Here is a 26,694-nt window from a genome sequence, read left to right on the forward strand (position 1 = left end):
AAAGGATGCCAGGCCAGGTTGGAGAAATTGGACCACATCTTCAGGCTCTGGAAGACTGATTGCATGGCGCCAAGCATGGGGACGCACCAGCTTTTGCTGTGATTCTCCCTTGAGGCTCCTCAGATGTTTCATACGATAATGCATTGGATGGCCTCGCCTCCGACACGTCTCCTCCCAAAGACAGAAAAAAGTCTCCCCCAAAAGACCTCTTTTTGCAGGCTGTGTCAGGTTTGATGGCGGAAGCCATCCCATTTCAGTTAAGAAGGAGGAGGATACCCAGCACAAGATGTTGGATGTTGTCCTGTATTTGGAGCCTCCTAAGGAGATCGTGGCAGTCTCAGTGCATGAGATCCTTATGGAGTTGCTGATGAGGATGTGGAAAAGCCCCCTCTTGGTGGCTCCCATGAATAGCAAGGTGGACGCGGTATATCTCATCCAGAAAGCTTTCAGATTCGACAAGTAGCAGCTTGCCACACCAAACAGTCATGGTTGAATCTCTCTTAAGAAGGAAAACATCTTCAGAACCATTCCTCTGTGCCCCTGGGGAAGGATCTGAGGTCATGGACCCTCTTGGGAGGAAAGTGTTTCATGGAACTTTGCTCATTGCCTGCATAGCCGCCTACTAAATCTTCATGAGCCAATATATGCAGGATATCCTGAAGCAGGTGCAGGAGGTGGCTGAAATGCTGCCTTGGCAGTAGCAGGACACCCTCCAGTCACTGGTGCATAAGGGTCTGGAGTGCAGAAAACACAGGGTCCACTTGACCTATGATGTTTTCGAGGTGGCATCAAGAGTCTCTGCCATAGGGATCGGAGACTGCAGACTCACCTGGCTGCAGGCATCTGATCTCTGTCAAGAGGTGCAGGCTCCCTGATGTGACATGCAAAGTAGAGTATCTCTTCGGAATGAGGTGAATGATGCAGTGGCAAAAATTTATGACTACAATGCGACACTCCAACAGCTCTCCATGGACACTTGGGATCTGTCCTCCTCATTTAGGAGACATTTGAGATCTGACCCCATGAAGTCTTTCTTCTGCTTAAGGAGACACTATCCTTCGCTATCTAAGTTCCATCAACAGCAACAGAGGGCCCCTAAGCCCCAACTGGTGTCTCCGTCAACTCCAGGGAGGACAAAGGGACTATGATCCTCATATCTTCTCATAGGCTGAGGCATATCTGGTTTCCATTCCTTCAGGAATTGTCCATCTAGAAACAGATCAGACTGGGGACTTCCCCAGATCTCATCACCCAGAATCAGGGCAGGTTGTGACATCCCAACCTTCACACTCAGTCACTCAGAGCATGGATGTTCAGAGGTTGATCCTGCAACCTCTCAATCTCTCGGAAGATGTATCTCATGTCCTCATGGCTTCTAGAAAGTCATCCACCAGGAAGTCATATGGACTGAAGTGGAGGAGTTTTTCCATGTGGTATGAGTAAAAGGCCCTAAATCCTTTCTCCTGCTTAGCACACAAACTGCATGACTACCTTCTCAAGACCAACTCAGTTAAGGTTCATTTGAGTGTGATTGGCACATATCACTATGGTAAGCCCATCTCTGTACAGCCTATAGTTTCATGTTTGGTCTGCTTCAGTTGGAGCCTCCCCTGAAACTTCCTGCTGTGTCCTGGGACCTCAGCTTGGTTTTAGTTCAGCTGATGAAAACTCCTGTTGAGCTACTGCACTCCTGGGACCTGAAATACCTGAACTAAAAGGTCATATTTTTGGTAGTGGTCCCTTTAGCTCATGGGGTCAGTGAGCTCCAGGCTTTAGTGACTTTATACACCTTACACTAAGTTTTTTCATGATAGGGTGGTTTTGGGCAAGCACCCTAAGTTCTTGCCTAAGATGGTGTCGGACTTCCATCTTAACTAGCCCATTGTTCTGCCAAGATTTTTTCCCATGTCGCATTTGCACCAAGTTGAATAAGCCCTGCACAGTTTGAACTGTAAAAGAGCCTTAGCCTTCTGTCTGAGTGGACAGAAGCCCATAGGCAGTCCACCCAACTATTAGTTTCTTTTGACCTAAACAGGCTGGGGATCGCCATTGCCAAGTAGACGCTTTCTAATTGGCTAGCAAACTGCTTCTCTTTCTGTTATGCTCAAGCCAGATTGTATCTTGGGGAGTCATGTCAAGGCTTACTCTGTTTGAGCCATGACAGGATTGGTGGCTCACTTGCAAGCAGTCCCCATGGAGGGGAGATGGATAGGGATGACCAACACAACAGCAAGTTTGGCCAAGGTCCTTCCTAACTTGTTTGAGGTTTAGAACCCAACTCTGTTCCCATGTAGGGCACATTCTTTGTGTTCAGGCTGCTCCCTCCTGTTACCAACAAAATGTTGTTGTTGTGTTCATTGGCACTTGTTTTGTTGGTCACCTTTTTTGATGTTGGGGCCGCCTGTGGCTAGGGATTCACCCATGTGTGAGGACTGCCATCCCACTTCTCCTTGGAGAAAACAAAGTTGCTTACTTGTAAAAACAGTTCTCCGAGGACAGTAGGATGTCAGTCCTCATGAGACCCACCCACCTCCCCCAGGAGTTGGGTCTCTATTTCATGGGTTTTATTCTTTAATTCTTCATTCTTCAATTCTGTGTTATAAGTCAAGGGGACCCGCATGCTGTGTGGTATATTGCATGCTGGAGCATGCTCAGAGAGATGCAGTCAAAGTTCTAGAAATTTAGACATAAGTTTTCCATACCAGGCTCCGTTGGATGATGTCATTGTGTGAAGACTAACATCCTGCTATCCTAGGAGAACACCTGTTACAGGAAAGCAATTCTGCTGTACACAAATCCATTTGAAGGAAATCATGAGTTTGTTGGCTAAAAGGAGATAATATACTAAGCAATTCTTAGAACTAGTAGTGGACCTGGCCTGTTAATTTAAGACCTAACAGAACTAGGGAGTAGTCTGGAGGATGAATAAAATTAAATATGTTAACCACCAAAATGAATACTGCCGGAACCACTGAATGTAAGCACAGTCCCACCATATGTGTATAAATGTCTCTTTAGGGAGCATACTCTCCATCAGGTGTCTGGAGTACCAGGCCAAATTTAATTCAGCAAGAAAGAAAATGGACTACAATTCACCCCGCTCTTTTGTTTATACCCATCCCGCCTCCTTTTCATTATCTCCCTACTCCCCTTACTTCCCTGTTTCTCTCCCCACCCCATGTCAAAATGGGCTCTTGATTTATTTAAACTTGCAATTGGCTCTTCTTTCTGTACAGGAAATATTGTAAGCAATCTGGCATTTCCTAGCATGTAGCAGATGGACTCAGGACCAATGGATATGGTGTACTTCTGATAGCAGTTGGGAGATGGAGTCAGATTTCAATCTGACGTCAGCCTACATATACCCATGCAGGGAGCTTAGCTCTTCAGTATTTCTCCGTTTCCTAAGCAGTTAGGGACACTACACACACTTGCACAGTGTTAGAAAATCCAAACCAAAGAAGAAAGAAAATCTTATCTTTACAAGACGAACCCCGCTTCTCCTGAAGTGATACCTAAGGGTCCCTTCCCCAGTCGAGAATTCCTGAGGTGATTTCCGAGATCCCTCAGAGGTAAGCCTCGCTCCGGTAGCCTGTTCCCGGCGTGGACTTAGCCCCCAGAGTGGCTGAGAGGCAGCGGATGCGATATGGAGCACAGCGGTGACAATATTTTCCCTCTTCCCCCGCAGCCGGAGACCGCCCAGCACAAGACCAGGAAGCGCCACGACAAGGTAAGGTAGAAAACTTTAAGACTCCAGTCTACGAGGCTCGGTTAGCCGCACAGATCGTCCTTCTGGTGTCTGTTAAATCAGGTTGAGCAGCCCCATTTGGGCTAGACCCCAATTCGGTGCGAGGGGCCCTCACGTGGAAACCTTCTGAGGTGGGGGGTCGCCATCTTGCCCACGTGGTTGTTGGCGCCATTTCCCCCCCTTGATCAGTGCATTTCCCGCTCATCTGAGCCAGACGCACAAACGACTTGTGCGCACAGCGGCTCACGCATCTGTGCCGGGCGCACAGCGGCGCACGCATCCCCCCTAAGCGCACAAATAGCAGCTTGCACGCACATCTTCTGGGATCCTGCACGCACATCGTCGGCGCACCTGGAGCGCACAACTAAGTCTCCTGGCGCGCGCACCAACGTGCACAGACGAGTTTTGAGCCACTCCACGTGCACAAATCATGGCACCGCCGGCCAAGAAAGCCAAGGGACAAGTCCAGCCTGCCACCTGAGCGCTGTGCAACCCGAAGTGGCCTCTGCCCTATGCCTGCAGTGCGAAGAGACTCTGGGGGAACCGAATCAGGGCCCCCCTCAGCCAGTACAGGAATCCTGCTCCACCAATGATAGTACCCCGGACCTCTGTATCTCCGGCTCAGACCCTCCTCAGATGGGCACCTTGGGGAACTCCACTGAATTCAGTATGGACCCAGGGACCTTTTCCTGGGTGGAATTCTTCAAAGGGCTGCAAACCTTTGTCCAGGCGTAATCGGTACCACCTGCGACACAGCCACAGTCTCCACCAGAAAGGCAAGACCTTCCAAGCCCCTCTCGGCCCCCCCCCCCCCCCCCGAGAAATGCCTCAGCCGGGCAAAAGCCTCACCCTAGGGGACACAGACACATCGGGGGAAGAGCCTGACTCCCTGGAGGAAGGGGAAATTCCCCCCAGGGATGGAACCATATCGAACCATGATGCGATTCTTCTCCAAAGACGAGTTACCAGATCTTGTGTCTCTGAGCCTGAAGACGCTGGCCATTCCTGGCACAAGTACGACGGCGGAGCCAAAGACGAACCCAGTTTTGGTCGGTCTCCGTCAGGCCTCATGCTATTTCCCAATGCTGCAGGCCGTACAACAACTGATTGACCTGGAATGGAATGCCCCAGAGACCAGCTTCAAAGGAGGACGGGCCCTAGAAGCCCTATACCCACTGGAACCCACGGCCAAAGAACACCTAGGGTTCCCAAAAGTGGATGCCATGGTCTGCGCTATCTCAGAGTGCACTACCATCCCAGTCAAAGAAGGAGCTGCACTCAAGGATGCCCAGGACAGATGTCAGGAATCCATCCTTAAACAGTCATTTGATGTCACAGCAATGACCCTTCAGATCGCCTCCTGCTGCGCCGTTGTGACACGTGCCTGCTTGCTGCTCTCCAGGGACGCAACCACTTCCGCCGAAACATTAGAACCGGCGATATCTATCTTTCCTCACGGATGCGACCTCTGATCTGGTGCGCACCTCAGCCAGGGGTGTCTCTTCCATAGTGGCAGCCAGAAGGCAACTATGGCTCCGAAATTGGTCAGCCGACGAGACCTCCAAGACGAAACTCACAGGAATGCCTTTTAAAGGATTCCTCCTGTTCAGAAGCGAACTGGAGAAATTAGCCAACAAATGGGGAGGACAGGAACAAAAGAACCCAGCGCTCCTCTCCCCGAAGAACCAAGGGCAGAGGAGTCCAGCATTTTAGACCATACAAAAACACATACCAAGCACCTCGCCCCACTGGCAGAACCCAGTCCTTTCGGAACAGACACAACAAGAGGGGAGCCAGCTCAAGTGCAGGCCCCGGCTGCACCCCAAATGAGAATCAACAGACCCATCCACAGGAAGAAGCCATAGGGGGCAGACTTACCCTCTTCTACTAAAGATGGGTCGAGATAACATCGGACAAGTGGGTCCTAACCATCATTCAAGAGGGATACTCTGGACTTCCACAGCATCCCTCCAGACAAATTTGTTAGATCACCGTGCCATGCAATCTCCAAGAGGACGGCAGTGGAAACCACACTGACAAAAACTACTCAGCCTAAAGGCGATAACCTTGGTGCCCACGCATCAACAAAATACTGGTCACTATTCCATCTATTTTATTGACCCCAGGAAGGAGGGAACGTTCCGGCCCATCCTGGACCTCAAGACCGTCAATCGCTACCTGAGGGTACCGCAGTTCCGCATGGAAACACTACGCTCGGTCATAAGGGCAGTACAATCAGGAGAATTCCTGACTTCACTGGATCTATCTCCACATCCCGGTCCACCATGACCATCAGCGCTTTCTACGCTTTGCGATACTGGACCATCATTACCAGTTCCGGGCACTTCCATTTGGACTAGCTACTGCTCCTCGGACAGTCACCAAAATCATGGTGGTAGTAGTGGCGGTGACACTGAGGAAAGAAGGAATCCTAGTACATCCCTATCTGGACGATTGGCTGATCAGGGCAAAATCTCCAAAAGAAAGTTACCAGGCGACCACCAGAGTCAAGAATCTACTACAGAATCTCGGGTGGGTCGTCAACACAGCCAAAAGCTGCCTGCAGCCCTCCCAATTGCTAGAGTACTTGGGAGTCCGGTTTGACATCAAACAAGACAAGGTCGTTCTTTCCCCTACAAGGAGAAGGAAATTGATGGACCAGTTGCGAAAACTGTTGAACTATGCTCTCCCCAAGGTATAGGGCTACCTCCAAGTCCTCAGTCTCATGACAAACCTAGAAGTCGTTCCATGGGCAAGGGCCCACATGCGCCCACTACAACGTTCACTACTGTCATGATGGAATCTGATGTCTCAGAACTACTCCGTTCGCCTCCAGCTACCGGCAGAGATTCGGACCCAGCTCCAATGGTGGCTACAGGAAGAGACCATCTGAGCAAGGGAATATGACTATCCCCACCGACCTGGATCTTGCTTACCATGGATGCGAGCCTGCAAGGGTGGGAAGCCCACTGCCAGGAACTGACAGCCCAGGGGCAATGGGACAAGGAAGAGTCGGGATGGAACATAAACCGACTGGAAGCCCGAGCAGTCAGACTAGCCTGCCTACAATTCAGTCACAGACTCCGAGGCGAATCTGTCAGTCATGTCGGACAATGCCACAACAGTTGCCTACATCAACCGCCAGAGAGAAACCAAAAGCCAACAGGTGTCCCTGGAAATAGACCTCCTAATGGCGTGGGTGGAAGCAAACCTGCAAGGGATCTCAGCCGCCCACATTGTGGGAAAAGACAGTGTACTGCGGACTACCTCAGCAGAGAGGGTCTAGACCCAGGGGAATGGGCACTGTCGACCACAGCCTTCCAGTTGATAGTAAACCAGCCATGGATCTCCTGGCAACCCGGTCCAATGCCCAAGTTCTTCAGCCGCAGACAAGAACCACAATACCAGGGAATAGACACCCTCGTCCAGACCTGGCCACAGGAAGACCTGCTGTACGCCTTTCCTCCATGGCCACTACTGGGCGGGATCATCCGTAAGATAGAACCCCACAGGGGGCTAGTACTTCTAGTGGCTCCGGACTGGCCAAGAAGGCCATGGTACGCAGACATGTGAAGAAGACTTCTTGCGGGGAACCCTCTGTGCCTTCCTCCACACAGGGATCTTCTCCGGCAAGGACTGATCCTCCACGAAGACCCAACTCTATTCTCTCTTATGGTCTGGCCATTGAGAGGACTCGCCTGAAGAAGAGCGGATATTCTAAGGCAATGATTGACACCTTGCTCCGAGCACGCAAGTTTTCCACGTCTCTAACCTACATACGAATATGGAGAATATTCGAAGCCTGGTGCGAGGACCGCGATATCCTTCCGCGAACAGTCAAAATCCCCATAATCCTGGAATTTCTGCAGGACGGCTTGAAAAAGGGGGTTGTCTCTCAACTCCCTCAAGGTTCAGGTGGCCGCGCTGGCCTGCTTCAGAGCCAAAGTAGACGGCATCAGTCTATCATCACATCCTGACGTTTCCCGCTTCCTGAGAGGGGTCAAGCAAATCCGACCACCTCTAAAGTGGCCGGTGCCCCTATGGAATCTCAATCTAGTACTAGACTTCCTAGTGGGAACTTCCTTCAGACCTACGCGCGGTCTGTCACTAAGGCTCCTGACCTTGAAGACTGCATTCCTAGTGACAATATGATCAGCCCGTCGCATCTCCAAGCTTCAAGCACTCTCCTGTCAGGAACCGTTCCTCAGATTCACACCGGGATCCATACAGCTTCACACTGTCCCCTCCTTCCTCCCGAAGGTGGTTTCTTGTTTCCATTTAAACCAAACCATCTCGCTGCCATCTCCAGACGAACATAAGGACTCTGAAGACTCAAGCCTCCTTCGCCATCTTAACGTCGGCAGACTCCTAGTCCGATACCTGGAAAGATCGGAATCCATACGAAAGACAGACCACCTATTCGTCCTTCACAGCGGGAAGAAACAGGGGGAAGCGGTCTCGCAGGCAACCATGTCCGCTGGATCAAAGAAGTAATCAAGTTGGCTTACATAGAGGCAAGGAAGCCTCCGCCTCTACAAGTCAAGGCCCATTCCACAAAGACCCAGGAAGTGTCCTGGGCAGAAACCAAGATGCTGTCACCCGCCGAGATCTGTCGGGCGGTGACGTGGTCCTCCATTCACACCACCTCGAGGTTTTACCGCCTGGATGTCTAGGCCTGGGAGGACACATCACTTGCAAGGGCAGTATTAAGTGGGCCACGGGCAGCCTCCCACCCGGTTTGGGAGTAGCTTTTGTACATCCCATTGGTCCTGAGTCCATCTGCTACACGCTAGGAAATGGAGAAATTACTTACCTGATAATTTCATTTTCCTTAGTGTAGACAGATGGACTCAGCATCCCGCCCACGGCTGCTCAAAAAAAATCCGGAAACCTCGGGTGACAATCCCCGAGAGCAAGACAAGCACGGGTAAGCCAGGTATTATCCCTATTTCAGGACACCCATTGTTGCTGGGTGTTGGCGTTTTTCGGTTGAGTGCACTCAATTGGAAATCAGTTTAGCCAGTCCAAGTTAATCAAGTTAATCAAGTTATTAAAACACACATATATCCACAATTGCTTTTCGAGGAGAATACTGAAGAGCTAAGCTCCCTGCACGGGTATATGTAGTCTGATGTCAGATTGAAATCTGACTCCGTCTCCCAACTGCTATCAGGAGTACACTATACCCATTGGGCCTGAGTCCATCTGTCTACACTAAGGAAAAAGAAATTATCAGGTAAGTAATTTCTCCATTATAAACAGTCTACCTTTTCCATATATCTAGCCAAGAAATATATTAAAGAATCTAAATTAGTTTTAGAACCATGGTCGGGAAAGAAGAGAGAGGTAAACTTGTCACAGAAACAGTAGTGAGATTTCAATGTTAAATGTCCCTTTTGATACTTAGAAGAGGAAATCAACCTATACATTTTCTGAAGTTTTTCCCAAATTATATAAATGATGCAATACTGGTAGTGGATTTTTGTAAGTGAGAAGTAGAAATAATTTGATGTTCTTCGAAAATTATCCCCTAATTATTACTCTAATTGTTCATGGGTACTTTTAACCCAAGGGGCCTAGCTCCAAGTTTCAAAGTGGAAGTACATAGTGTACCTATTGATATTTGTTTCTGCTTTTTTTTTTCGGGTACTTTTTTCATGGAAAATATGTGTAGAGTTGGAAGTACATTCTAGGCCCATTACTTTTATCCCCTCAACCTAAATGTACCCCTGCAAATGTCTCCTCTAAATTCAGCTAAAAGTGCAAGCATTGTGGCGGGATGTGTATATTTTTGGCTGTATTGAGGGAGGGTGGTTTTCAGATGGCCAATTTTATGTGCATACATTGCTATTTACCCACATAAATGGCTTTGAAAATTGAGATCTTAAAGATATAGAGTGGCATACTAATACATTTCTACATTTTTAGTAAGGGGTGAGGTGAACAGGCACTAGTTGCAGTTCTACCTCAGTTTGTTAGTGGACCTTGTCTGGAAAATTTGTTGAAAGTTAAGTCCATGTGCTAGTCCTGCAGCTTGTCGATAAGAGTAGTGCTCTGTGGATTTCGTCTTAGTCAAACTTCAGTTTCTTGGTGGTTGTGGTTTGGTTGCATCACAGATGTGATGATGTGGGCTTTGGTGGAAAGAGAGAGGCTAATCATAGTGCTTGACTGATCCCTGCTGGCAGGGAATGTACTAAAGAATCCAGCTTCAGATGTCCACAGCACACCCTCGCACCCCATTCAGCTCTCAGTCAGAAGGAAGAATTTGGATGGGTCAGTGAGGTCATCAGGGGAACTGGAGGAGAGAATAGGTGACATTAGCTAGCTGTTCTTTCCTTGGCCTCCTGCTGTCAAATGAAAAATTATGCCAGCCTAACAGTTGTACTGTAGGCTTCTCATGTAGACTAGGCTGCAATTGCTATCTGATCTGTTGGTTTCTAATTAGAATTGTAAGTGGCAACAGGAGAAGATGCTGTTTTCTTGCAATGTTTTTATGGTGCATGTTTCTGATTTCTTGTCCCTGCCTTCCCCTTTTCTCAAACAAATAGTCATAGAACCTTTTGAAAAATTTAGAGTAGATAGCAAAATTTGCAGCCTGGTTGGAATGTTTCTTTAAATTGAGGCTGGCTCAGGTTTCTACTGCTTGAGCAGACTTAGTAGCAGTGCAAATTGTTTTTTCTTTTAGACTTGTCTACCCCAGAAATAACAGTGATGAATTTAGAAGATTATTGTATGTCCATAAAAATAACCTTTCCATGATGCAAGAAATGGACTAACTGAACCCTACTGAGGCACCATATGTATGGCTTCCCTAGCCATTACATTGTGGCTGTGACATGCCCTGACTCAGCAATTGAAAAGTACTGTTATGAATAAATAAAAGTATTAACTTTTAGCATTTTGATGCTCCTGTTTTTTGAGTTTTGTCTGTTTTCTTCAGCTTTAATGTTTGCAATATTCTACTAGTGCTCCCATTGGATATTTCAGCAATATAATTTATTGAAAAATAATACATTATCTTAGCAATCTGAAACATTCATTTATCAATAACCAAGGTTGTATTGAAAGTTTGAAATATCTCTGATTTTTGCCCTCAGGACTTTAATGGTGACAGTAAAAACTGTACAGTAATGCCATTTTTCTAAAGTTTTTCATATATGCCCAGCAGTTTTGCATTCATAGTGAGGTGGTGGTTATTCAGAAGACCAGGCTGGCCTGGTGGCTCATTTGGTAAGCACTATGCACTGGCATGCAGAAGATCCCCAGTTCGATCAGCGGTCAGATCTTCTGCTCCCCCCAGGCTGGCTGGAAATGGGGATGCTGCAGAGTCATGTTCTTTTGCCTAAGGAGTGACACATAGCGGCCAAATTCAGGGCCCATGATTGCAGAGTTTTGAAAGGAGCTTTTGTGCATGCACCCTGGCCCAGGACTACTGTTGCAGTGATTGGACTAAATGTAAGTTTGGGAAAGAATATAAAATAGGGGAGAAAAAAAATCCCCTTGTTTCATGACCTGTATGTAAACAGCTTGCAGGTATCGTGACTTGGCTCTGTAGATCCTAGATTGACATTTCCTTGCAGAGTTGGTAAATCCAAGTGATTTTTCCCCACCTTTACTTGAAAGTTGAATTCAGGTTGCCATTCATTTAGTGAAAAGAGATCTTCGCATTCAGTTGATAGATGAGCTGTCCTTTGTCACCCATAAAGTTCTACCTGGCTGTTAATCTGTTGCTGAAAATGTAGCTTATCTTAATTTTTAGTACTTGGGAAATTGTTGTTTGCAATCATACTTGCTTACAAAGAAAAGTTAAAAGATGTGAAAGAGATTCAAAATGGTGGTAATCCTACATAGGCCAAATATTTAACTTTAAAGACATGTCTGTGCAAGAGACTTGCTTCCATAACCAATGTGGTCAAACAGTTTTGTGTTTCAATACCTTAAATGTTGCCTGTTTTACACCTTCATCCTGTGGTTTTGTTATAATGTAGGTATCACTCTGTATTAAAACTGGTGTCATGTTCATTTTGGCACAAATTATTGTGTTGGAAAGAAAATTTTGGTCTGAGAGTTACAGTGAGAAATCAAGCAAATGGTGCCTTCTGTATGATCCAAGAATTGGAGGTAAAGTGAGCTCTGGCCAGAGATACCTTCCTTTCCAGAGTAAGATGACTAAATGGTTTCTGTAGTCTTGTTTTTGTGATTTTCCAATTCTCAAAGTATTCTGAATTTTCTAGTTCCAGGTTTTACAAGTGCAGTATTATATTTTTTGTTCTCAGAAGTGATGTAGGAGGATATTCAGAAAAGTACTAGGAGGAGAACATTTGGCCATACAGTTGTGCAATTAGATATTTTGTTGGCCCGTTGATTGTGATAATCTTGAGAACAGAATGTTTTAAACCTAAAAGTGTGTTTACTTTCATCCATGGAAATCATATTAATGTTATGTTGCATGGTTCCTGGGTGAGATTGGACACTTTTAGTGATAAAACAGGAGGTGACAGCAGGGGCTTTGCACTGTGATACTTTCATGTTTTCCAGTGCAATGTAATATATTCTCTTCCCAGGTATTTGTTTTCTCAAGTGAGAAAGAAAAACTCATTTCTAATTTTCAAGAAAGAAAGGAAAGTTGATTGTTATTCATCTAGAAATTAGCTTAGATTATTTTTGTGAAGCTGAAGAAGCTTTAATGTTTACATGAAGAAATCATGATTACTCCAGATTCTGTTTTCAATTTATTGGGAAGAAATATGTAGGCTTTTAAAATTACATTTAATGGAAAGAGAAGCAGTTTTGTTTTGTTTTGTCAGTAAAATCTTTCTTCAGGTTACATACACATGCTTTGAAACTAAGCCCCAGGTAAAGCAAAATCTCAGACTTTAGGTCCACCCGGTCTCATGTGTGAACTTTACAACAAAGTCTATTTTGTTTTTAGCATTCGATCCTGGGGAGTGTATTCGGTGACTCATATTATGATCAGCAGATGGCCAATAGACAGACTAATGCGCTTTCCCACCAGGTGAGTACATCTAGCTCTGGTTTTGTATTGTGTCCTTTGAACCCAATTACTTTTTTCTTTCAGTTGCTAGTACCATTGGGATTTTTAAGGGCTATTCACATGAAGCTCCCCATTTAATGATAAGCTGGCCAGGTATGCAGATCCTTCAGAATGATCACATTCAGGCCCATATAGTAAACTGCACGGGAGAGCTGGCGCTCCAAGGCGAGCACCTGCTCTCCCAGCGCGCGCCCGGGCACCTCTCCTGGGCGTGCGATTCAGTATTCAAATTAGGGCCCGCGCTAATAAGGAGGCGCTAGGGACACTAGTGCGTCCCTAGCGCCTCCTTATTGACGGAAGCAGCGGCTGTCAGCAGGTCTGATAGCCGACTCTTAATTTTACCGGCATCGGTTGTTGAACCCGCTGACAGCCACGGGTTCGGAACACGGACGCTGACAAAATTGAGCGTCCGTTTTCCAACCCGCGGGCAGATTTCTTTTTTTTTTTAAGAAGATTTTTTTTTATTTTTTTTTATTTTTGGGGCCTCCGACTTAATATCGCTATCATATTAAGTCGGAGGGTGTACAGAAAAGCAGTTTTTTCTGTGCTGTCCTGCCTTTGGCAGGAGTTAATTTCTGTATTGCGGATGAATACCTAATAGGCTCATCAACATGCATGTGATGAGCGCTATTAGTTTCGGGGGGTGTTGGTAGCGTGTTTTCCACGCGCTATTACCCCTTACTGTATAAGGGGTAATAATAGCGCGTCAAAAATGCGCGTCCAAACGGAGGCTAACGGTGCGCTTGGCCGAGCGCACCGTTCTGTATTGGCCTGTTAGGAAGATAAATATATGAAAATCTAGCAGGTCACTAACTATTCTGCTAAAAGTTAAGTTCTTGCTATTGCATGCCTCCGTTTTGTGTGCACATCTTGAGAAGCAGCTCCTTTTTTTTTTTTTTTAACTTTTTGACCCAGCAGTTTCTTCTGCTTCTTTGGCCTGCCAGCTCCATCAGAACTAGAGCTGGGATCTGGTGTCATGAGCTTTCATTGCCAAGTATGTGGGACATTTTTTCCCATGAACCTTCTTTCATACCTGGAGACTTTTTCCCCCCTATTTTATATCCCTTTTTTTAGATTTCCTATTTTACATAGTGTAGTCCAGTTGTAGCAGTACAGGTTCTTGGCTGGGGTCCATGCACCAGGGTTCTTAGTGGGACTCTGCAGTCAAGGGCAGCACTGCCACCGAGCCACCAGGCCAGCTCCCTTCCCATTCTCACGGCAGGTGCTACATGAGTAGGGACCTTTATTTTCAGGGTTTATTTTTTGCATTTTTCTTGGGAATTTATCAAGGTTTATTATGTCAATAACAAAAATAGGAGAAAATCAGTGGAAAAATGTAACTAATTTTTCTGGGTATTTATGGAGTTTATTTTGGTGGACAGAAGCAAAGACAATAAAACAATATTAAGCTGATTCTCCCACTCAGCATCATTCCTATCTCTCTCCTCAACCCTTGCTAGTATGCCCCTTTCCCCATATCCCTGAGATATGGGGAAAGGGGCAGCAGCATTCATCCTTACTAGAGGTGGCTCCAGGCTTCTCTCTCCTTCAGCAGCACATTTACTGAGGCTCCGGCATGCACTCTGCAGCACTGCACTTCTGCTTTTGTGCGGGGCCAGGGCGCCTGCTGGGAAGTGCTTCTGGTGGGCATAGCTCGCTTTAAATGCTACATTGGCGGCACCAACCAGCAGGCACTTTAGCAGCCTGAGAGAGGGGAAAGTGGGACTTGAAATGCCATTTCAGTGGCACTGGAGGGCCAGCGCTTTCACTGGTGGAGAGGCAGGACTTGAAACACTGCAGGTACTTTGGCCTGCACTGGCTTCTAGAAATTGCTGGACACCTTGAGACACTGAATCTGCAGCTCTGAAGCAGCTCTTTAATTAAAATTAGGATGAAAATCTGTTTAAACTGATTATCATTTTTGGAAATATCTGGGAATTTATGGGTAAAAATCGGTTTAAATTGAAAATGAAGGACCCTATATATGAACCAACTTTAAGAATACTACCAAAACAAAATGGACACACCCAGCCATAGTAGGAGTTTCACTTAGGAGAGAACAGATTGTGATCTGCTTGAGTTTCAGAACCCTGATAAGTGTTATCACCTAGCTGAGCACTATTTCTGTTTCACTTACTTTACCTAGATTTAGCATAAAACTTTTCCTTTAAGGGCAGAATTTAGGTATCATTACAGAATGTGTACAGTAACCATTGCTTAAACTACATGTTTTTAAATGAGTTTACGTTCATTTTCTCTTGGCTGCGGACTTCTTTTTTTTTTATTATTAACAATTTTTATTGAATATTCCTTCGTTGAACAGTGCATATGACAAATTATACAACATAAAGATTCATCTTACAGAGCATTGCTTGTTCGCACATTTCCAATACGAAGTAAGGAAAATAACTTTAATCCCTACCCTCCCCTTCCTCCCCCCTCCCCCTAGAAGTGTGATCTGCGCATATCAGAATTATAACACATAACCGTTGTGGGCAGCCCCCAAGAAGCGTGCCATCAATAAAAGAATGCACCTGTTTCGAAAAACGAACAGTTGGCTTCTATACCGTATAACCCTCCTCTATCCCAGTGTCCTGCCATTCCCGAAATGGTTGCCAACAAACCTGGCGCCGTTTTATGTCCCTGGGTTTAGTGCATCCCATCTTTTCATGAGCCTGACACAGCATCCTCAATCTCTGAGAGACCTTCTCCACCCGCAAGGGCCCTGCCTTTCGCCACTCCTGAGCTATTTCACATTTTGCTGCCGATATAATAAAGATAAGCAACTGCCCTTGAGCTATGGTGACATCATAGGGTAAATTTAATAAGGTTTGCTCCGGTGTGAGGGTAACCTCTATCTTCAAAATGTCCCTAATTAACTGAGTAACCCGGGACCAGAAGTCCTGTAAATGCTGGCAGGACCACCACATATGAAAGAACGTGCCCTCCATTCCGCACCCCTTCCAACATTTGATGCTATATTCAGGATTGAATTTATGTATTTTAGCTGGCGTGCAATACCAGCGCAGCAAAACCTTATACCGGTTTTCAGCTAATTGGGAGTAGGGGGGGCCCCGTTTGGTATAAAGAAAAATTTGGTCCCATGTGGCGTCTGGCAGGATCCGCCCCAAATCTCCCTCCCATGCCCTCACAAAGGCTGGTTTAGTCTGCGGGTCTTTATTAAGAAAGTTATAGACCTGAGAAATAGCTTTCCGCAGACTATCTGCCTTGTCACACCAGGCCTCTACTATTGTTCTGCCTAGGGCCAGTTCCTGGCCCACCCTTTCTGTACGGAGAAAATGGCGAATCTGTAAATATGGGTAGACATCCAACCCAGAGAGGTCATATTTGGCCTGTAAAGTGGAAAATGAAATAAATTTGGCATCCTCCCACAGCTGTCCGAAACAGGTAAGTCCTTTCCCCAACCATTGTTGAAAAGGGCCTGGAGAGCTGCCCGCTTGAAATAAGCGATTTGTGTGGATGCTGGTGCTATAATAGTACCTGCGGGCGCCTGTCAATTGAGTGCGCCACTGTTCCCATAGAGAGAGAGAATTCTGTGTCGAGGGCGCCATACTACTCCACGGTATGAGTGTACTCCTGGGTTGCCAAATCAGGGAACGCAGGGGTGTCCTGCCAAATATGGCTTGCTCTATGATTACCCATTGTTTTTGTTCCCCTCTTCGATTCCAATCAAATATGGCCCGTAATTGAGCCGCCGCATAGTACCCTTGTAGACTAGGGACGCTCAAGCCACCTCTCTCTTTTGGACGATACATGACCTTTCTTGACACCCTCGGCGGTCGCCTTTTCCAAATGTATGAGAAAACACGCCTCTGCCATCCGGTAAGTACTACTTTTGGTATGGGAATAGGCAAGGCCTGGAACAGGTAGCCCAGGCGGGGCAGGAGATTCATTTTCACTGAAGCGATTCTACCAAACCAAGATAGGTATAGACCTGACCACCTATCCAGGTCGGCAAAGATTTGGTGTACGAGTGGCGGGTAGTTAAGCTTAAAGAGATCCCCCGGGTCCTTACTGATATAGACTCCCAGGTATTTAATTTTGGTGTTAGCCCAGCGGAACTGAAACTGGGATTGCAGGGCCACCAGCTCTGGAGCAGATAGTGTAACATTTAATAGTTCAGATTTTTCAATGTTAAGCTTAAACCCCGACACCGCCCCAAAAGTACTAAGTTCATCAAGGGCCCCCCTCAAGGAAGTGCCCGGCTCCGACAAGGTGAATAGAACATCGTCGGCAAAGAGAGACATCTTATATACGCGCTCTGCAATCTCTACCCCCTTTATAGCACTGTTGGCTCGCACTCTAACTGCCATCGGTTCAAGAAACAAAGCAAAGAGTAGCGGCGACAGGGGGCAACCCTGTCTTGTCCCTCTTTGAATATGGAAAGCCTCCGAGTAAACCCCATTAACCTTAACCCTAGCCGTCGGCCCAGTGTAGAGCTGTTGTATCCAGTTAATGAATTGATTACCAAAGTTCATGGCCCGCAAAGTGGCGAACAGAAAGGGCCAGTGCACCATGTCGAATGCCTTCTCCGCATCTACCGACAACAGAACCATAGGTTGGTGCTCCTTGCGTGCCCACCATATCAGGTTAGTGATTTTTCGAATGTTATCGGCTGCCATCCTGCCTGGGATGAAACCTGCCTGGTCTGTGTGGACGAGTTTCGTCATTACCCTATTCATTCTGTTCGCCAGTATTTTAGCGATTAGTTTAAGATCAATGTTGATCAGGGATATGGGTCTATACGAACCACAATGATTAAGATCTCTCCCCGGCTTTCCCAGGATCGTGATCCCCGCCTCATTAGATCCGGGCCACAGCTGTCCTCCGTCCCTCAGAGAATTAAATAATTCTCTCAAGGGTTCCAATAGAGAAGCGGAGAACGTTTTGTAAAATTGTGGGGTAAATCCATCCAGGCCAGGCGCTTTGTTCGCCTTAAGATCCCCAATAGCCTGTTGGATTTCAAGCAGAGAGATTTCCCTATCCAATGCCTCGTTCTCCGCCTCGGTTAAAGAGGGAAGAGTAACAGAGGCCAGATAACCCTGTATCTGATCTGATGAAACCTGAGGTAGCGCCGTATACAGGGATCCATAGAATTCCTGAAACCTACTTCGTATCGCTGGGGGGGAAGTGAGAAGTTCCCCGGCTCCGTCCCTGATTGCTAGAATCTGGTTCCGTGTCTGCTTGAATTTCAAGTACCTAGCCAAAAACCTCCCCGAGCGGTCGCCCCATTCAAACTTTTCTACCTTCAGGAGAAATAATTGGGCCGCTAGTTCCTTATCTGTTAGTGCCCTCAGATCCCCCCTCACTTTTTGCAACTGACTGTAAACCCTCGTGTCCAATGTTCTTTTATGTTCGTGCATTAATTGTGCTATCTCTCCCAATATCCTCTGCTTCTCCTGAAGTCGGGTTTTTTTGACATGCGCCCCTTTTGATATAAAACAGCCCCGCAACACTGCCTTAAGGCAGTCCCACAACAAAGCGGGTGCCCCCTCGTTAGTATCAAAGTACTCCCGTATCGTGTCATGAATTTGTCGACAAAAATCCATGTCGTTCAAGAGGGAGTCATTCAGTTTCCAGGAGGTAAATCCTGTACCAGCAGGAGACGCCCTGATTTCCATTACAACCGATGCATGATCCGACCAAGTTATGGGATTAATATCCATAACCCCAACCCTATTCATCAGGGACCTGTCCAATAAATAATAGTCAATACGGGAATACTTTTGATGGGGGGTCGAAAAAAAGGTATAATTTCTAGATGAGGGGTTCCTCTGCCTCCATCCATCCACCAGATTCCATTTAGTCATCAATGATTTTAGATACTTCCTATGGGGCTTGGTACCCTCGTGTGTACCCCCGGAGTTGTCAATGCTGGGGTCGATAGTTAAGTTGTAATCACCCACCATCATAATCGCTCCCATCCCTTCCCTGTCTAATAACGCATCTAACTGCTGGTAAAATTCCTTCTGATTAGTATTGGGAGTGTAAATATTCAGTAAGGTATAAGTGTTGCCCTGATAATCAAAACAAACCAGCAGATATCGGCCCATATGGTCCCCTATGCTTTTATGAATGATGAAATCCTGGCCCTGTCTAAATAGGGTGCAAACTCCAGTATACTTAGATGCCTGACACGCCGCCGAGAAGTATTAGTGGGAAAACATGGGCCAGTTTAGGAGATGTTCATAACGCTTTTTTAAATGCGTTTCCTGCAAACAAATTACCAGTGACCCCTGTTCCAATATGTCCTGCCGGAGTAGCTGACGCTTGCGGGGTGTCTGTAACCCTTTAACATTAAGGGAAAAAATCCTCAAGCCCGCCATGTAACACTGAAGGATAACTCAGCTATGCGGGGCAGCCCTAACCCAGCCCCACTTGCAATACCCTTGCGGGATGGACGCTTCCACACTACCATGGGACAGATTTTGGATTTATACTTATGGGGCCATAGACCAGAGTGATGGTAAACACAGTTATGATTGCCCACATAAAACATTACAATGCACTTTCTCACACTCCCTTTACCCTCCCCCCTCCCCCTCCCCCTACTAATTCCCTCCTGCATGGGCCAACTCAATTTGGCTTATCAGGAAAGAAATATGAGGACAGTGAGGTCTGTATGACAGAAAACTCAGACTCCAGTTTCGCCCATATCTGATCAAAAGTCAATCCGACCTGTAGCATAAGATAACTAGACTTGCTGTACAACCATAGGTACTTGACAGCGCTGGAACTGCGCCATGAACTACGTCATAACTCCAATTAGAGATTTGTCTACCTAACTTCAACAGTTATATTATACTTAGACTCTATAGATCAGTCTGTCAGTCCCCTTCGGAACGGAGGGTGCCGCTGGCGTTCCTCCTCAGCCGACGACCGCCATTCTCCACCCGTCTCCACCGGGGAGCCTCCGGTCTCTCCCTCTGTTGCTGCGTCTCGGTTAGTTGAACCTGGAACCCGGCTGTGGTCAAAATGGCCGCCGCTTCCTTCACAGTAGTAGCTTTCGTGGTAGTGCCCTGAATGGTCACAGAGATGCCCGCCGGAAACAGCCATCGATATCGGAGGTTTTCCCGCCGAAGAACTGAAGTCACAGGTTGGTATTCTTGCCGTCGTTTCAGCGTTAGTGAAGAGAGATCCGCAAATACTGATATCTGGTGGGAGTCCCACTCCCATGCTTTCTGTTTCCGCGCCGTCGCCAGCACCCGTTCCTTTAGCGGGAAACGGAGGAAGCAAGCAATAATGTCTCGCGGCTGATTACCTACTCGGGGTCCTAAAGTGCGATGGGCTCTTTCAATATCCACTGTCTCCGGACCGTCCGAGCGCTCCCCTTGCTGCTCTTGTGCTAAGAAAAATCGGCATAGGTTGCGAATCACCTCAGTACAGTCCTTGTACGAATCTGTCTCCGGTATGCCCCGGAATCGAAGGTTGCACCTTCTATTCCTGTTCTCCAGGTCTTCTAATTTAGCAGAAAGGTCCACCGTGGTTTGGTGCAGAGACGAACCCTGTTGTTGAAGTTTGTCTAGTTTGATTTCTTGGCCTTCCAGCCTAATGTCACAGTCATCCACCCGCCGGCCGATGTCAGCCATTTCCTCTCGGATCTCGGCCATTTTTTCCATCATTTCACGCTTGTTGTTTTTCATGTCCTGGCGGAGGTCCTGAAACCATTGCCTGAATTCAGACCTCGTAGGCATTATAGAGTCCGAGTTTGACATAGATTCCGCCAAATCATCGGCCTGTATGCTTTCACCACTCGGTAACGCCGGCGTGGTGCCCTCCATGGAGGCCGCGAATCCTCCTTCCCCCTTGGAATAGGAAAATTGCCGCAAATCGGTGCCTTTTCTTTTTGCTGTCATGGATGTCTGATGAAACCTGATGGTTTAAGGTCACTTTCGTCCAGTTGATGGGTGGATGGGGTCAGATTAAGCTTTCTAATTGCTCTGGGCTCGCTGGAGCTCTAAAGTCAAGCTGCCATTCAATCTCGTGACGTCACCGTCTCCTGGCTGCGGACTTCTAACTCAGAATGCTGTTGCAAGAGGGCGTCGACAGCATGATGGACATTATTTTAAATGTAATAAACCAAAATAAATTCTTCCCTCAGCGCAATAAAAAGCAGGTCAACTAGACCACTGTCATTTAAACTATGTTTAAGGAAATTGGGTCTGCATACTTATGATACAAATAAGCAGTAACAGAACAGCGTTTCCGTGGATCTGTTATGTTTCTGTGTTCACATTAAAATTGACTTTATATGTATGTGACGGCATTAAGTATTGATCCTAGACTTTTCATTTGTAAGTGGTGCTAGCTCTGTAAATGCCCAGCTTAATTGCCCAGTTGAATTCTTGACCCTTGTCTTGACAAACATCACCCCCACACACGCTGCATAGTTTGTGCTGTGGGGAAAATGAAGAAAAAGCCAAAGAGAGAGAGCTGCTGTTAGAAAATAGACATTTACGAATTAGTGTTAGTTTGCAATGTGCTTTTAAGCCAAGGTTTAAAAAAATATTTTATGTCTATGGTGAATGTGTTGTAGCAATACATTCAGGGATGTGTTATATCAAAATACTACTATTGTTTTAGGCTGGTATTTCTTCCTCTTTCCTTTTTGTTCAATCAGAACCAGTGCTAGGATTCTGGCACCATGATTGTTCATTCACATTTACCTAGGGATTTTCCCCTTGTTTTACTACACCCACTGATCCTAGTCTGGTCATTGCAGCAATGGGCCTGAGCCTGGGAACTCCTTCCAAAACCCTGTATCAAGGACTGTAGAACTGACCATCAGGGATTGCCTTTAACAATGACCGTGTCTGCCTTCCCTCGCCCCACATAAGGGTTGTGAACTCTGCCTCGGCAGCATCACCAACCCAAGTTAATCTGGGGTGCGGAAAGCCCAATCCAGAAGTTGAACCACAGACCACCTTTATGTATTTATTTATTTATTTATCGAGTTTTATATACCATCATTCTTATGGAAGTGCACAGTAGTTGCCACTGAACCTCCAGGTTGGCCCCAAAGCACTTTGTTTTTGTTTTAATTACAAGTTTTTTTTCTTTCATTTCCTGTCTTTCGTCTAGCATATAATATGATCCAACCCAAGAACAGATCAGAGAGTGCAAGGTTTCTGACAGAACCTTGCTGTGAAGAGAACAATAGTCTGTTTTGGTCTCTCTCTCTCTCTCTGTACATGTGTGTGTGCCAAGGCATGTGCCTCTTAACTCTTCAGTAAAATGTGAGAGGTACAGCTCAAATCTCGACATGACCAGGTTTTGCTGTTCATCTTTTTAAAGTAGAGCAAATGAGTATTGGTGCCAACCAGGTTTTAGCAAAGGTTCTCTTTAAAATATTCTAAGATCTTATGAGGTGGGGCACTGTGAAAATATATATTAGATGTTATGTTACAACAGAATTAAGTTTGTCAAAACGGAGTGGAGGAAATCAGGTTTGCTCAACAGCTGCTTTATTTACACTAGTGAATCATATGATTTGCTGAAAAATAATATTTTTCACTTTGATCTGCAGCTTGAACAGTTTAATATGATAGAAAATGCTATTAGCTCCAGTAGCCTCTATAGTCCGTGCTCCACGCTCAACTACTCTCAAGCAGCTATGATGGGACTTACAGGTAGTCATGGAAGCTTGCAGGACTCTCCACAGCTTAATTACACCAGTCATGGCAACATCCCTAATATCATCTTAACAGGTAAAGCATTGTTTTATTAGAAGTTGGTAAGTTAAAGCAGAAGACTTAAATAAACCAGCTGAGCCCTGTTATCCTGGTTATTACACAGTCCTGATGGATGCTGTATTTAATTTAAAAAAATTGTTTTTGATCAATGATGTGTGTTCTCCTACTTATATGTTTATTCCTATTGCTGGGTTGGGGATCATCTGTGTTTACCAGAGTAATAATGTAAACATGATGGGAAAAACAGCTGGGTGAAAAAAGGCAAGAATCTTGTTATCCATGTAAGTAATTATGAGAGAGGGGATACAAAATTATGACAGTTGAGTGAAGTTCTGAAAAAAACATACAAAACAGTTTAAATTTGATGAAGTGTGGCAACCTGGCTTTAAGGCTCTAAGTTTCCCTCCTCAGTTAGCAGGGAGCAATGCTTTGGGCCAGGACTCGAATGGCTGTGAGGTTTGGTTGTATTGGGAATTTAGCACAATGGATACAGACAGCTTCCCTGGTCATTTATCGTTACAGAATTGTCTTTAAATGTCACAGGTGTGCTGGAACAGTAAGGAATGGTGCTGTGGACAGGCATCTTATACTCACTGCATAAGGGTAATTGATAGCAAAACTTGAACTGCTTGTCAGAATCCCTTGGCAAAATGCATATTACTGATAGCTAGAAATGGTAGCAGCTAATGTTTGTGTATCTGGTTAATCTACAATGTATTTTTTGACATTGCACAAGTAAAGCTTAATGTTGGTGGTCTATATCCACTATAGTTTCTTAAAATGTTCATCTTTGTAATAGGTTGAGCAAATAAAAGTTTAATATTGGGTAATATATATTCACTATGACTTCTTAAGATACTTGGAAGGGGTGAGGCAAGCAGCTTTTGGAGATTGCTTAAGGTAGCAATGCTATTATTGTTGGAAGATGGTAAGGCTCTGGTAGGACATCTTATGAATTCAAGTGAAGGTTTGCTGTGTGGTGTATTTTATTTTTTTGTTTGTTTTTGTTTTTTAGCCGTTTCGTATATTTTAAACTCTTCATTTTATGTTTCTTTATTTTTCTGTTTTATGCATGTTTGTTTTTTTTAAATATTGCTTTGGGCAATATTTTCTTTCTTTTTTATGCAATTGAGATGGTAAATATAGAAAAAAATAAAAATAAAAAAGGAAATTGTCAATTGGATCACCTGGTTATGTGTTTCTAATTGCTGTAAATGATTCTGAATCATGCACAGTATATCGTGGTTAGATATCCAAGTTATGTTTCACAGTGTCTTTGATCCATTTAAAATCAATCTTTTCCTTTTTGAAGTTTATTCTTCATCCAGTAAACATCCTTTTAAAAAAAAAATACAATTAGCTTCCTGCAATAATTCAGCTCAGAGTAACTCTAAAGTCCGCAAATAAAAGAAATAAATGTTTATGCAGCATGATAGAATAAATTGCTTACTAAGCTTTTGTGTGGGGGGGGTCTCTTCCTTTCTTTCTTCAATGTAGTGACAGGAGAGTCTCCTCCAAGTTTATCAAAGGAACTGACCAACAGTTTGGCAGGAGTTGGAGATGTCAGCTTTGATTCAGATTCCCAATTTCCTTTGGATGAACTCAAAATTGACCCTTTGACCCTGGATGGACTGCACATGCTTAATGACCCAGATATGGTTCTGACTGACCCTGCCACAGAGGACACTTTCAGAATGGATCGGCTGTAAAGTGAACGACATCACAAGCCAAGGAATGAAATTCCATCCTGTGCCCAGATGAACTGAGCAATCCAGTGGGTCAGTCATGTTGGTTTAAACACAGTAATTGGGAGCAGATGCGCTCTGTCATGTACAATGAGTAAAAAGCTTGTGGTTCTGAGCTTGCAGTGCTGCAAATCCCCCAAGGCGCCATACTTTTAACTCATGTAATCCACCCGTCGCCATCCGAGGAAGGATTCTGCATCGGCCTTCCACCTTCATCCCCACCAAAGTTTCAGCATTCAGTTTTGAAGTTTATATTTTGCACTATAAAGGGGAAGAGGGTCTTTTTAGCTTGGTTGAGAAGACGCAAAGGTTAGCATGGTGGGAGGAGGGGAGATGGCATAAAGAAATGCATCAAACTACTTGAACAGTTACAGACGTCTGCTAGTATGGTACAAAAATTTCTCCTATCCTTCTGACCGAGAAGAGTTCTCGGTGTACTACTGCCCTACAATTAGTTATAGGTAAATAACCATGCTGCCCTTTTAAAGAAAAACAAAAGAGCTTCTTGCAAGTTTGACTGCCAAACTGCTTTTGTTACAGCTGCTTTGTAGTAAAAAAATGCTTGTTGCTTTATCGATATGGGCATATTTGTTTGTTTCCATAATATTTTTTTTAAACCCTCTCCCTTCCATACTCCATCATCAGTCTGATGATTGTTCTTCAATATCTGATGCCTTGCCACATTCCCCACTAAAGCCGCATGCCTGGAGCGCAGGATGCGGCCTGACATGACAACTTGATGGCAGCTTATAGTGGGGGTGGGGGGGCTTTTGTCATCCTTATTCAAGGCAAAAATAAACACTATTTTCATAGCAGTTCATTTTTTACATTTCGGAGAGCATATCTGCAAAGAAGTACAATTCAAAATCTGGTGAACATGAAGGAGGCAGCTTAAGTTTTACTAACTAGAGAATTCCAATTAGCTAAAGGTTATATCTGTGGCCAAGAATACATTTTTGTTCTGTAATGTTTTTCTTTCTGCCTTTCAGTGGTGTTTCTGGATAAAGGAGAGAGTCACCTCGCCCAAGCAAGGCGAGAATCAAATGGATATTTTTAATTAATTTTATTACTTGTTGTTTGTTTTGTTCTCAGTTATCTTATGTACTGTTATTTAAGGGTTTATTTTTTGCATTTTTATGGGATTTTATTGTATTTAAGTACATGGATATATTACATAAACCCAGTGGAAGCATTCTACCTAAAGTGTGTACAGTACCATCTTTTTTTATATTTTTATTCCCCAATAATTCTCTATTTTTTTTCTTAGCTAACTGGAATTTTTAAACAAATGGTGATCGAACTGAGCAGGCCAATGATTTTCTGTCTTGTAATTAGAAAGCATGAAGTGATTTGAAATGAAAAGAACATGTTGAAATATTTTCATACATATTATCTGGGTAAATGGTATTCCTTTTTACACTGGTTGATTTATTTTCTTGCTTTTTTGAACTGAGGACTTTTTCTCCATTTTAGATTCCCCGTGCCCTTCCACCCCTCTATAGCAAGCCAAGTCGTGTTCCTACCCCCACCCTGAGAGCTATGGATGCTGCCAAAACCCTATTGGCCTGATGACAAGAAACTGAGTTCAGAAATCGAAAATGGGTCTCCCACAAAGCTGCATGCGGCACTGCCACCAGAATGTCCCTCCAGTTGACTTTTTTAATATGTAGTCTGGTATGCATGAAGAGACTGTAGTCTTATTACATTTGTATAATACAACTTTGGACAGTGATGAAAGTGCTCTTCATAATACTGTCATATTAAGCACTGGTATGACAGCAGCCTATCCTGCCTTCAGCTCACTTATATTTTTGTTCATCTTGGTATTCTTTTGAAGCACTTACTGAAAAGTTGCAGGCCCTTAGCTTTAGGCCTCATTATGGCTGCGCAAATAAGTAGTTTTATTTGGCCAGTATTTAGTTTTGTGAATTTTGCTAACGTGTTTGCAGTTGTTCTGGAGATTCTAAGTAGTGAGACTTATCAAATATTTTTGTTTTGTTTTGTTTTTTCTTAAGAATCACTGTTTACATCTTGCTTCCTATTGGCATTCTCTAGCATAAAATTATTTGTGAAACTCTGCAAAATGAAAGTATCTAAGGAAACTTTTGGGCATCAGTTCCTTAAATTAGTAAATGCTCACACAAGTGAAACAAATTTAGCCTTCACCTTAGCTAAATTTGCTCATACTTGCCCTAAACCTCATCTTCAGCCATGCACATGAGTGTTGAAAGGATCCAAGCAGTCGTACCCAGGCATAGGACTTTTGCATCTGTAAATCTGTTGCTGTTAATTATTGTGAAGTGCAACCATGTGTCAGATGATCCTTCATCAGTGACATTTCCAAGAATTTATGGAGGTCAATATTTGGTAGGTTTGGGATTTAGCCAGCAAATGATAGGTTTTGAATTTCCCGGCTCCTTGCAACAGATTGTT

General features: G+C 44.9%; 1 protein-coding gene across 2 annotated transcripts in view; it reads left to right on the top strand.

The window, feature by feature from the left end:
• The window catches only part of CRTC1 (CREB regulated transcription coactivator 1), a 439,562-nt gene extending 414,104 nt beyond the window's left edge, over positions 1–25,458 (top strand). For both annotated transcript variants that reach the window (XM_029614475.1, XM_029614476.1), the window contains 3 exons: positions 12,681–12,764; positions 22,351–22,531; positions 24,014–25,458. In XM_029614475.1, coding sequence (XP_029470335.1) covers positions 12,681–12,764; positions 22,351–22,531; positions 24,014–24,225 — 477 coding nt within the window. In that variant the 3' untranslated portion in view covers positions 24,226–25,458. The remainder of the gene's footprint in view (positions 1–12,680; positions 12,765–22,350; positions 22,532–24,013) is intronic.
• The last annotated feature ends 1,236 nt before the right edge of the window (positions 25,459–26,694 follow it).

The sequence above is a fragment of the Rhinatrema bivittatum genome, chromosome 8 (genome assembly GCF_901001135.1).
Source record: "Rhinatrema bivittatum chromosome 8, aRhiBiv1.1, whole genome shotgun sequence".
NCBI lineage: Eukaryota > Metazoa > Chordata > Amphibia > Gymnophiona > Rhinatrematidae > Rhinatrema > Rhinatrema bivittatum.